General features: G+C 41.3%; 1 protein-coding gene across 8 annotated transcripts in view; it reads right to left on the reverse strand.

Annotated features, from left to right (window-relative positions):
* Positions 1 to 4,035: 4,035 nt before the first annotated feature.
* Positions 4,036 to 14,172, reverse strand: part of NFATC1 (nuclear factor of activated T cells 1) — a 241,370-nt gene continuing 231,233 nt past the window's right edge. For all 8 annotated transcript variants that reach the window (XM_073566385.1, XM_073566381.1, XM_073566393.1 and 5 more), the window contains one exon: positions 4,036 to 5,852. In XM_073566385.1, the coding sequence (XP_073422486.1) occupies positions 5,850 to 5,852 (3 nt within the window). In that variant the 3' untranslated portion in view covers positions 4,036 to 5,849. The remainder of the gene's footprint in view (positions 5,853 to 14,172) is intronic.

Genomic DNA, 14,172 nt, shown 5'->3' on the forward strand with positions numbered 1-14,172 from the left:
TCACGACAGCTTTCTGTAAACCTCGTATAGTGTCAGAGAGCTGCCAAGCAGTGCTGGGGATTGGTTGGACCAGCATGCACAAGGCCCATTGTTCTCTAGAGATATTATGCTGATAAAACACTGATTGTATTGAAGCAGCAAAACACAGGCCAGTAAGCGACACATTACTGTAATCAGGGTCTCTGCTCCTATGTTATGGTGCTCTTAGGTTACATAGCAAAAACCTGGTTACAGATTATCTGTAAATTGTCCTAGGCGTCATTTTTCAACAAGACAATGGCAGACTGTGTTGCTTGTGCCACTAAACATGGTGTTATCTATGGCCTCAGTGTGAGCACATCTGGTCGGCAATTGTGAAGAGAGCTGTGCCTAAGTACACTGAGCACGGAAGAATATTCCTCCAACAGCCCTTAAGCCCCATTAATAATAATAATAATTTTTATTTATATAGCGCCAACATATTCCGCAGCACTTTACAATTAAATTAATACTATATCAAGGAATGTAAGTGCGTGTATTTCTGCGTGTATTTCTGCGTGTGGCGCTCATACTTGATACTGCATAAATTAAGATGTTTTGAAAATGTTTCCATTTTTTCATCATCTGCGTATCATTAACATGTCTATCAATCACGTGAATTTCATAATCCCACAATTTTTCCTTGTTGGTGTTGCAATTTCAATGCTGAGGGGTGTAATTTAGTTTGTGATAATGAGAATATGAATAATTTACATGTATGTGATCAGTAACGCAAAATACTACTTTCCACTATTTCAGACGCTCTTAGGTGAATTAAAGCAAGTTCTTCATCCATTACATTCATGCCTTTTGGAGAGTTACTTGAATGGCCACATGAATGAAAGCTCCCTTAAAGAATCCCTCCCATGAAGATCATTTTCTTAATAAATCTGTGCATATGTGTATACCATGTAGAGTGTTTTAAAGTGTTTTAAATCTTCTCTGAGATCCAGCATTGTTTTGCTCCTCTCGCCAGTGAACTTACTGCTTTTCAGACTATCTGGATCACTCTATGCTCCATGCGTGAGCTGGAAGTCTCTTTTACAATGTAAGCATATGGTGCCTCGCTCTTACGCTCCATAAGCGGACATGGGAAAAGCCACTTCCGGGTCACACAGAGCGTAGCATGACGCGCAGAGTCTGGCCCTTTGACAATGGCTTTTTCCGGCCGAAACGCGCGTCAGGGTGGGCGCACTGCAACAAACTATTCCCGGCCATCTATCAGGTATATTTGTGATGATTACTTGGTTTAATTTTCTCTTGCCTGCACTCTAGTATTGTTACTGTGTATTAGGCCGCTTGGGAATGTGCAATATTTTGGGGTTATATTGGGATCTATAACACCTTTGATATGCATGTCATTTAAGTACCCATATCAGTAGCATGTGCTCCCCTTTTTTCGTCTGTACATGTGGTTTTGCCTTTGTTTCCTTCCCTTCCTAATCTATGTACTGGTTGTGCAATTAATAAAATGACCTTCTATTTGTATAAGATGATTTTTGGATTTTTTTGATCGTGGTTCTTGTGTTTTTGCTAGAGTCTGAAGAGCGGTGACGTCACTCAGAAGAGGAGCAGAATGGCGCTGGATCCTGGAGAAGGTGGTGGGAAGTGACTATATTAACACTAACACTACAATACATACACATATACACAGATTTAGTTAAAAATAAAGCTTAATGGGAGGGATTCTTTACGTTCTGCCTAAAGAATTCTGCTGCCTGCCGTGTATGCTCGGTATGCGTGTGGTCAGACCTCACCCAGAATACTTGATTGAAACATAAGCAGTAACTGTGCGGTAGACAGCAGCTTTTATCACTGCGTAGAGGCAGGCATGAGGAGACGTAAGAATTGGTATAAAAGCAGAATCGCTTCTTTAATCAGACATCAGTCACAAATCTTTTGTTTCTCTGCTCCCTTTCTATGTTATTATCATGTGTAGTTGTTCTATTCTGCAGTAACTGTAAGTGATTTGCCTCAATTAAGTTAAGCTAAACTACTAATCGTACTGGTATTTGGTGGGACACAGAATGAGTTCTCGTTTATACAGCGCAAATCTGACGCAGCAACAAAAATTGGATTTACCTGTAAGGAAACTCAAAGTGGACATGCTACATAACGACAGCCCTAACCTTCATTTCTGGTACACTACAGTGCAATGGAGCATGTCATGAGAGCTTATTATAGGATTTCCTGAGAGTATGCAATAGTATGTTCTGAGAGTATATTACAGTATATCCTGAGAACATATTATAGTACACATAGTACGTCCTGAGAGCTTCTTATAGTACATCCTAACAGAATATTATAGTATATCCTGAGAGTATGAAATAGTATATTCTGAGAGTATACAATAGGATATCCTGAGAACATATTATAGTATAGCCTGTGAAAATATTATAGTCTATTCTGAGAACATATTATAGTACAGCATATCCTTAGGTCTTAGGCTAGTTTCACACTAGTGTTTATTCCACGCAGCGCACGGCGCCGCTAAGCCCTGCCCGCCCCATCCGGTCATCGCCGCCTACTATCGCACATGGACGCTTGCGATCTGCGCACCCTATCTTTAGCATAGGGTGTGCAGATCGTGCGCTAGTAGGATTTTGGCGTGCGCTGCGCACTTTTGAAGGTGCGCCCATGTGCGCCGAACGCAGCATGTTGCATTTCGGCGCGCTCGGCGCACCTTCAAAAATGCGCAGCGCACGCCAAAATCCTACTAGCGCACGGCCAGCGCACCCTATGCTAAAGATAGGGTGCGCAGATCGCAAGCGTCCATGTGCAATAGTAGGCGGCGATGACCGGATGGGGCGGGCAGGGAGCCGGCAGGGGGCAGGGCTTAGCGGCACCGTGCGCTGCGTGGAATAAACGCTAGTGTGAAACTAACCTTATTATAGTTTATCCTGAGTATATTATAGTGTATCTGGAGAACATATTATAGTATATACTGAGAGCTTATTATAGTACATCCTGATAGCATATTATAGTCTATCCTAAGAGTAAATTATAGCATATCTTGAGAAGATATTCTAGTATATTCTTAAAGCATATTATAGTGATATACTATAATATCCTGAGAGCTTATGATAGTATATCCTGAGAGTATGTAATAGTATATTCTGTGAATACATTGTAGTTTATCCTGAGAAAATGTGAATTCAGTTTCCCAAAGATGTGATAAACCTCAATTAACTTATGTTTTAAGGGGTGGGAGGGAAATAATTTTTTCACACAGGGCCATGTAGGTTTTGATTTATTTTCCATTAATAATAAAGACCTTCATTTAAAAATTGCATTTTGTGTTTACTTGTGTTATATGTGTCTAATATTTACATCTGTTTGGTGATCTGAAACATTTAAGAGTGATAAACGTGCAAAAGAATAGGAAATCAGGACAGGCAAACACTTTTTCACACAACTGTATATCCTGAGAGCATATTACAGTATATCCTGAGAGCTTAGTATATGTCCTTAGAGCATATTATTGTGTATCCTGAGAACATATGAAAGTATATCCTGAGAGTTTATTACAGTATATCCTGAGAGTTTATTATCATATATCCTGAGAACTAATCACGGTATGTCCTTAGAGCATATTTTTGATTTGAGCATCTTTTCATCTTTGCTTTCCTAGGCTAAAGGAAATATAAAATAACCTTTTTTTAAACCAGGTTCACACAACACAGGTGATACAATTTTTTTAATGTTTTTTAAGGGTAGTAGATGAAGCTTTGCCCACACCATTGTGAACCATAATATGTGCAATTACCTACCACAGCGGAAGGGGTTTTGGGTGCAGGGTCTGTCAGTTCCCCAAATAAAAACCAGGAGTGCATCTTAAAGGTGTGTTTCAGTACAGGGGTGCATAAGTGTGTAACCCTCCCTCTATGGGACTAGTTTGAGATGAGTAGTTATGCGGTTATGTACTGCAAAATAGAGGGTGGCGCTGCACTGCCATCCTGGGTTTGAATCTGACCAGACAACACCTCTATGAGAAAGAGAACGCACGGCAATACTGGCTCCATAATATTGCTTTATTGATACCGTTCAGGGATAGCCAACGTACGTAGTCTCTGAGCACTGAACTGTCTACTTGGTCATCTATTATACATATATCATGCAAATCTTATAGTGCTATAATAATGGGTAAACGTCTTTTTGATTACACATGGAAAGTTAAAAGATAATTATTACAATAATGAAAAGCCTGGATTGTACAGAAAAAAAGCCACGTTATCCATTCAATTTATCACAGTAATGTGCAAATATTTCATATGGCTTTAATATTTCATTTCGAAAGGTAAGACCTAAAACACAGCATTATGTTTTGTCCAGCCAGATCCCTTCAGTGGGCTTGTAATTCAGGCATTTTTCCAGAAGAGGGCATTGATTACTAAGGCACAACATTAGTTACATCGTATTCTCAATGAGACCATGCTAGAGTTCGGTTACATGTAGTAAAAATGTATCACTAGTATTTAGCTGCTACTTGTACAATAGATAAGGAACGGGGTCATACTACGTATCTTTACTATACTCCCAATGATATTAACACATATGGACACAGTTCACACAGCGCTGCATTGCCAGCCATTTTTGGTAACTTTCCCGGCATACAGCCCGAGGCAATTTGCGGCTGTCCAGCTGTTTTATCCATTACAACGCCAAGCATGCGTTGCCACCTGGCATTCTGGGAAATGTAGTTTCACAACAGCTGCGGAGGCGGCAGAGTCAACTGCTCCAACTGTAGAAGAATCGGAGATATAAGGCTTTTGTGAAACCTAATAAATATTTACAATCTTAAAGTCACCTATGTACAAATTACACGAAGATTGCTGCTTTTACTCTACCAAAACGTTTTGCGTTTTATCTAAAGTGCTTGCTTTTCGGGATCGAGCAACATGATGCGTACAACATACTGCCGGCGGCCGTAGTCACGAGGAACACCGAATACAACGCGTGGTGTCATCAGACGTCAGGCCACATCTTAGCTTAATAGCACTGCCTTTGATTATTCGCTAGGTGAGGAGAGAGGAGCATTGCCTAATTTGTATGTAACCCAATATGCCTTAAAATTGAGCTCGTTATGTCAACGGCAGGAACAGATGTTTGACACTATTAAGCATCATCTAGGGATTAAATCAGGTTTTAACATGCATTTATGGTTATTATACTTTTATGTGCTTTTATCTCTTGTGTGCTCGGCTTCCAAATTAAGAACAAAACATTCTTTTATTAAAATGGCTCTCTTTACATGGATTAAATATAGTATAAAGAGTCAGACTGGCGTTTCTTGAGGCGCGGAGATTAAGGCGAGTTTGCTGGATCTTTTGTATATACATCCAATTTTTGCCTTTTTTTTTTTACTTCTTGACAATAAAGTCTGCTTCCACCCAAATCGGCAAGCTGAACAATTGCTTCAAAGTCCATTGCACCGAAAATACTTATTTTGGTAGCAAACAGAAAGCTTTTTGATTCATCCTAATGCCCAGAATATGAACATTTAAGGCACTGCCGGCATCCAGTGATGCCAAAAGAATCAAATGCGGTCCCTGGCCCTCAGATTTGTCAAGTATATCAGATTCCATATGATACATAGTCACAATGTTTGTTTCATGAGTTTTTTTTTTTTTCTTGAGATGATCATTCTGCTGAAGACTAAACACATCTGCTGAAGCGGAGATAGAAACTCCATAATGTGAAGAAATGTCCTGGTGGGGAGTCCAATCCAGTCTTCACTTTAGGGCAGGTAGAGGTCTCCGTCTGGTAAGTCCAAGATTGTCGGAGCTATGTGTGGATATTGTTGCTGGATAAATCATTCCTTATGATCTCATTTACTGCAAAAATGAAAACAAGAAAAAGAGATGAAGTCTACCTGGTAAACAAATCAACATGTCAACTACTGTCCAATAAAATATACTTGTGCATAGGACCATAGCCAGATTTGGCAGAAGGAAAAGTATGTCCCTCTTAAAAGAAGGTATATTTACCCAAGAATATTATACATTAGATAGATACAACACTATATCCGAAGATGGATGGAGCAAAGCCTTTGTAAACCTAATCTTAAAGGACCGATGGGAGAAGTTTTTTTATTACCTTCTGTTATCAATCCGTAATGTGTGTGTAGTGAGTGCATTATACTACTTCTATGCCGCTTTCATTTGCCGTTTACAGCGCTGCTCTGGTCCTCTCCTGCATCACGTAACTGCAGCTGTTACCAGCCGGCTCACACAGCGTCTTCTGCATGGAAAAGAGGTCAATTTCTCAAGTTTATGAGACTCAGAATAAGGATCTTATAGACTTACATTAAGAAATGAGCTAATGCTCCCCTGTGTGAGTTTGCCAGAAAGAGCTGCGGTCGAATGATGCAAAAGAGGACAGGAGCACCAACGGCAGAAGACAGAAACCAGTTAGTATTTTAACGCACTCATTACACACGCATTAATGACTGTTATCAAAAGAGGGCAATAAAAAAAAACACACTGGAGTAGTCTTTTAACTGCAAATACAATAACATATAAAAGAATGCTTCATAGTATACTACATAAATATTTTCGAAAGACACTATATTGAGACAAAACTTAATGACATGAATAGCTGTAATTACGTCATCTAGGTGAATTCTCTATGAGACATCGTCAAATAAGGCAGTTATTATCTATGTGTCAACAGAACCTAAGGCTGGCAACAATATGGAGTGAAGGGGATGCAGTTGCATCTGGACTTTGGAGCCTATGGGTGTCAAAAGGCGTCATTTGGCTCAAATGAGAACATTCAATACAATTAAAGACCCATGACAGTTGGGGGCCCATTTGGATATTTTGCATTAGGGCCCAAAAGCTACATATTACAACACTGTCCTAATTACTATTCCTCCATTTTTATACACCGTCATCAATCATGAGTGGGAAACTTTTTATCTGTGGAGGTTTTTCCAAAATGTACACCCTTCTACTTCAACATTTACATAGAGACTTCACCTTTCATGCAAAATGATCTTTGTTTTTTAGATATCATTCACTGTGACTGCAAAAAACATAACCTGACCCTTAACGTAAGACCTTTTTCTTCAGACAAGATTTTTTTTTTAAATGATATAAGTACACCCTCTTGAGCAGGAGAAACACATGACAAATTACTCCATGTCATTCTTTATTTAACAAAAATAGACCCAAAATGCAGAAGCAGTGTCTGAAAAATTTTGTACACCCCAAAAATCACCATTAGCAGCAATAGCTTAAAAATAATCATTTTTTCTATGACTTTATCCATCTCAGACTTCAAATCATTTTAGAAGAATTTTGGCCTACGTTTCTTTGAAATTACACTTGATCATTTTCAGCCATTCTGATATTAATTTGCTGGCGTGCTTGACACCATTGTCTTGGTGCATGATCCTGTTTCACCCAAGCTTTAGATTTTGGATAAATGGCCCCAAATTTGACTGTAGAATACTTTGGTATACTGAGAAATTTATGGTCAACCCAAAAAATGTAAGATGCCCAAGTCCTGTGGCTGCAAATTAAGGCCAAGTCATCACTTATTCACCACCATGCTGATAGTATGAGCTGATTGTGTTATACAGCATTATGGCCAAACATCTCCACTTTGGTCTTATCTTTCCAAATGACATTGTTCCATTGTTCCAGAAGTTTTGTGGTTTGATCACATGTAATGGTTATGAATGTGTACACACTCATACATTGGTAATGGAAAAAAGTTATATCCAACCACAAAGAGACACCGCAACTACATACAACTGGTCCCTGTTCAGACTAGAAAGGCCCTAGCCGCACAACTAAAAACACCACCTCAGACCTAAGTCCCTATAAGGGCCATTGAAGGGGTTTCACATAGCTCCTGAGGACCCAGAGGGGAGGCCAAAACACACTGCAAACAAGGGAAGAGGAAAGTGTGAACTAAGATATGAAAACCCAGTGAAAGAAACTAAAAAATGTTCATATTAGAGTGTACAAAACAAAGCAAACCCCCTTAGCTTAGGGACTGGAACTCCTGAGCACACAAACACAAAGAGGTATAGCCAGCAAAGAAGTACAGTGAAGGGCGAACATATAAAACCCCACCCAGAATGTGATAGCGGAAACCAAAATGGGAAAATGAGAAATACTTGGAGAGGATCAAACCAAGAAGGGAAAACAAAAACCATAGCTCAGCAGAGGAACCAACCACACATTAATAGGTCACCGGACCAAATTCCCAAACCGAGCCATGACAGTACCATTGCAAACTTTACCGTGTGGCCATGTATTTCTTCTTTTAGAAAAAAGAGTCTCTCTTGAAAACTCTATTTACAAGCTTTAATTGTTTAATCTTTACTTTAATTTTCTGTTTTGCGCTTGAACATTTAACTTGTTAACTTAGGCCTCTATAGTCTGAGCTGTAGATCTTTTTTTTTTGTAATTTCTCTGAGCACTGTATGGGCTGACTGTAGGATGTCCACCTCTGGTAAATTTGTGGAGTACTGTCTTGAATGTATTCCACTTATGAATAATCTTTCTTAATATAGAATGATGAATTTCAAATTGTCTGAAAATAGCCTTTTAACCCTTCTTAGATTGATGGGCAGCAATAAGTGCATCTCTAAGGTCATTGCTTATGTTTTTCCTTGTGCTAACACATGCCTGAATTGTTCAGACCAACAAGCTACCTAAAGTTTTGCATTTACAAAGGTGTTCAATCTTGCTGATGAAAAATTAATCAAGCACATTTGCTAAGCAGCATCTGGCTGCTACTAACCCTCCTAATGTTTTTATCTTTTTTATGAGAAGGGTTCTTTTTATGACCTGATACTTAACACTATGGAATTCAAAGAGGGTGTTTCTCATGACGGTAAATGTACAATTGTGTGAAAAAGTGTTTTCCCCTTCCTGATTTCCTATTCTTTTGCATGTTTGTCAATTAAATGTTTAAGATCACCAAAGTTAAATATTAGACAAATATAACAGAAGTAAACATAAAATGCAGTTTTTAAATTACGGTAAGCTCTTTATTAAGGGAAAAAGAAATCCAAACCTACAGGGCCCTGTATGAAAAAGTGATTGCTCCCTCCCCCCAAACCAAGAATTTACTGTGCATATCCCATAGATGGATGTTTTCCTCCCATTTTTATCCCTATGCATTTCCTCATAAGGGAGGTGTGAGAGCTATGGGAACAAGTGGCAGATTCCTGCAATGGCAGAAAACCAGATGTTAGTTCTGACAAGTCGTATCATGACCCCTATGTGAGATCTGTGGGGTTATATCTTAGCATCCTTAACACTTGGAGACTGCCCTTATGAGGGCAGGAGCAATGCAGGGGCAAGACAGGGGAATGTAAGACCAACCACTCCCCTACTTATATATTGAATTGTCTTCAGCTTCTGCGCCTCAAACCAGCTGATATAGGAGTGAATACTGGTGAGACCAAACCATTTTTCTACTTCTTGAGCACTGGTTTATTTTGAGAATTAGCACTTCATCACATTGTCATGTTCATTGTTGGTCGTCATATGGCTTTTATTCCACAGGTTTTTCAAGTGACATCATTAAAAGTTATATTTTATTTATGTTATCACATACATTCCCTTGCTGCTAAGGGTGGTCCAAGCAGTTATTAGGTTTAGGGGCGATCACTTTTTGACACAGGGCCCTGCAGGTTTGGATTTAATTTTCCCTTAATAGAAATCTTCATTTATAAACGGCATTTTGTGATTACTTGTGTTATTTTTGTCTAATATTTACATTTGTTTGGTGATCTGATCATTTAAGTGTGACAAACATGCAAAAGAAGGAAGGGGGCAAACACTTTTTCACACAACCGTATATATGAGGAATATTGCTATTATATTATTTTGAGATATTTTGTTAAACTGACACAACAGACGGTTTCCAACTAGGAAGCAACTAAAGATTTCCATACACTGTAGCGATGAGGCCTGGGATCGGGGCACAGCTGGGAGCAGCTTGACTTCCGAGTATAGACATCAGCTCTCAGCTGTTACGTCTCATCTCCTCTCTATTTTCCACTATTATTTCTTTAGCTATGTGTTATAAAGAGGAGCACAACAATAAAGAAGTCAATTTTCTACAATAACATAATAGGATGTACAGATAACATTTTATGAGCTGGTGCTCCTTGTGTCGTTGTCATCTTGTCCTGTACACTGTCAGGCTATACAGTTCCCACACTCATCATTTCATGTCAATTTATCAGCATGTGTTTTTTGGCAGACGGACAGGAAATGACTGAACCTGGCAAAGGCCATCTAAAGCAAGCTGTACAACATCCCTCCTGTTTCCATCCCTCCCCAGTCCACCCACTCAATACCACCTCTGCCACCACAAGCACCTGATTGCCACAAAGATATGCTGAATGTCAACACATACAAACACCCCAATCTTTCTCCTCAAATACAAGGAAATGTCTATGTTGATAACTAACAAAAGTGTCAGTATAGGCCTCTCTTACTTGAACAATAATACAGCTAATACTAAGTACATTTTAGGATGTTGTTCAGGAATTATGTATTAATGACCTATGCTTAGCTTAGCTCACCAGTATTAGATCAGTGGGCTTCCGAAATCTTGCACTCTCTCTATTAGGTGTTTACTGCTCCCACTGTGCGGGATTTGTATAGCGAACAGAGCCAGAACACCACAGCTCTATGCACTATGTTAACGCCATTTTGGGGTACTACAACTCAGCTCCCATTAGCTTCGATTGCAAGTGAGCTGCAGAATCAAGAACGGCAACTACGCAGTGCCATCAATATATACAGTGGCATGTAAAAGTTTGGGCACCTGAGGTCAAAATTACTGTTATTGTGAACAGTTAGGCAAGTTGAAGATCTAAAAGACCTAAAGTTAAATATGACATGTTCTTTGTATTTTAGGCAAAAAAATGTATTTTCATCTGTTACATTTTAAAAATTACAAAAAGGAGAATGAGCCAATGCAGACGTTTGGGCACCCTTGGAGATTTATGTGCTCAGATAACTTTGACCCAAGTGTCAGTTCTTAATTAGCCTGATTATGGCTTGTTCACTGTCGTCGTTAGGAAAGGCCAGGTAATGCAAATTTCCCAAATTTATATCTACCCAGCCTCCTCTAACCTTGTGCCAAAAACAGCAGCCATGTGTTTCTCCTAACCAGCTGCCTAGCACTCTAAAAATGAAAATGGTGGAGGCCCACAAAGCAAAAGAACGCAATAAGAAGATGGCATATTATTTTCAAGTTGCCCTTTCCTTAGTACGAAATGTAATAGAAAAAGACAGTTAACAGGAACATTGGAGGTCAAGATAACGGCTGGAAGACCAAGAAAAACTTCAGCTAGAGCTGCTCGCAGGATTGCTAAAGAAGCAAATTAGAACCCCTGCTTGACTGCAAAAGATCTTCAGAAAGATGTAGCAGACTCTGGAGTTGGGGTACATTGTTCTACGGTTCAGAGACACCTGCATACAGCGTTCATGGACGAGTAATCAGAAAAAAACCTCTCCTGCTTTCTCACCATAAAATTCTGCTTCAGAAGTATGCAAAAAAAATCTAAACAAGCCTGATGCATTTTGGAAACAAGTCCAATGGACCGATGAGGTTAAAATAGAACTATTTGGCCACAATGATCAAAGGTTTGTGTGGAGAAAAAAATGGCACAGAATTTCAGGAAAAGAATATGTCGCCAACCATTAAGCATGGGGGTGGATCAATCATGCTTTGGGGCTCTGTTGCAGCCAATGGCATGGGAAACTTTTCATGGGTAGAGCAAAGAATGGATTCAATGAAATTCAACAAATTCTTGATGCAAACATGACATCATCTGTAAAAAAGGAAACGTTGAAAAGAGGATGTCTTCTACAAATGGATAATGATGAGGGATGAGCGAATAGCTTCACATAAGAGCTTATTTGAATAGCTATAGTGCTTACCGAATAGCTGCCTTGTTAACCTGGATACCTGGAACGCTCCCGATAATCAGCTGTTCGGTGCTGCAGCTGCATGAGTCGCAGCTGGGTGACAGTCACAACACATGCATGGACAGCCCAACAAACAGTCTCTCCTTGAATGTGTTGTGACTGTCCCACAGCCGTGACACATGCAACTATGGCACCAAACAGCTGAAAGTTTTACAATGGCCCTCACAGTCCTCTGATCTGAACATCATTGAAAATCTGTGGCTAGACCTCAAAATGTCAGTGCATGCAAGATGACGCAGGAATCTCACAGAACTGGAAGAATTTTCCAAGGAAGAATGGATGAAAATCCCTCAAACAAAAGTTGGAAGACGCTTGACTGGCTACAAAAAGTATTTACAAGTTGTGATACTTTCAAAAGGGGGTGCTACTAGGTACTAACCATGCAGGATGCCCAAACTTTTGCATTGGCCTATTTTCCTTTTTATTATTTTTAAAATGTGAAGAAAAAAAAAATTATATATATATATATATATATATATATATATATAAACACCTTATCTTGTCTGTCTGTAACCGAAATCGCGGGCCGCTGATTGGTCGCGGCCGCCAGGCCCTCGCCAGGTCGCGACCAATCCGCAGCAGGCGCAGGCCTTAACCTGTAAAAAAGAGAATTAAAATAAAAAAAAAGTTATTCTCACCTTCCGATGGCCTCCTGTCTTCTTTCCATGCGCCCGGCCTCGCGTTCCCCGTAATGCTTTGCGGCTTAGACCGCTGATGACGTCACTCTTGCGAGAGCGAGAAAGAAGACTGACGTCACTCTAGCGAGAGCGAGAAAGAAGACCGACGTCATCAGCAGTCTAAGCCGCAAAGCATTACTGGGAACGCGAGGCCGGGCGCGTGGAGAGAAAACAGGAGGCCGTCGGAAGGTGAGAATAACTTTTTTATTTTTAATATTATTTTTGTACAGGGCCACGGCAGTGATTGGTCGCGGACAGAAGGCCGCGACGCTGATTGGTCACGGCTACACGGAAAGGGGGGTGAGGGGACCATGCATACCAGGATTGGGGGGTGAGGGGACCATGCATACCAGGATTGGGGGGTGAGGGGACCATGTATACCAGGATTGGGGGATGAGGGGACCATGCAAACCAGGATAGGGGGGTGAGGGGACCATGCATACCAGGATAGGGGGGTGAGGGGACCATACATACCAGGATTGGGGGGTGAGGGGACCATGCATACCAGGATTGGGGGGTGAGGGGACCATGCATACCAGGATGGGGGGATGAGGGGACCATGCATACCAGGATTGGGGGGTGAGGGGACCATGCATACCAGGATTGGGGGTGAGGGGACCATGCATACCAGGATTGGGGGGTGAGGGGACCATGCATACCAGGATTAGGGGGTGAGGGGACCATGCATACCAGGATAGGGGGGTGAGGGGACCATGCATACCACAAAAGGGGGTGAGGGGACCATGCATACCACAAAAGGGGGTGAGGGGACCATGCATACCAAGAAAGGGGGGTGAGGGGACCATGCATACCACGATAGGGGGTTGACGGGACCATGCATAACAGGATTGGGGGGTGAGGGGACCATGCATACCAGGATAGGGGGGTGAGGGGACCATGCATACCACAAAAGGGGGTGAGGGGACCATGCATACTAAGAAAGGGGGGTGAGGGGACCATGCATACCAGGATAGGGGGTTGACGGGACCATGCATAACAGGATTGGGGGGTGAGGGGACCATGCATACCAGGATTGGGGGGTGAGGGGACCATGAATATCAGGAAAGGGGGGTGAGGGGACCATGCATACCAGGAAAGGGGGGTGAGGATACCATGCATACCAGACTCTACACCCCCTTCTCCATGCAAGTGGCGGTGGTGTATTGTCCTCCCGGCTCCTCCCATCAGTTCCTGGATCATTTTGCCACTTGGCTTCCACATTTTCTCTCCTGTGACATCCCTACCCTCATCATGGGAGATTTCAACATCCCCATTGCTCTTCCCCTCTCCCCATCTGCTACTCACCTTTTATCTCTAACCTCCTCATTTGGCCTTTCGCAGCTTACTAATTCTCCAACGCATGAAGACGGAAACTCCCTCGACTTGGTCTTCTCTCGGCTTTGTGCAGTGGATGATTTTGCAAACTCCCCTCTCCCGCTCTCTGACCACAATCTTCTTTCATTCTCTATACAGAACTGCCAGGCTGCTCAGGTCACCCCCACTGTCCA

The sequence above is a fragment of the Dendrobates tinctorius genome, unplaced genomic scaffold (assembly GCF_039654945.1).
Source record: "Dendrobates tinctorius isolate UK_male_01 unplaced genomic scaffold, ASM3965494v1 ptg000004l, whole genome shotgun sequence".
NCBI lineage: Eukaryota > Metazoa > Chordata > Amphibia > Anura > Dendrobatidae > Dendrobates > Dendrobates tinctorius.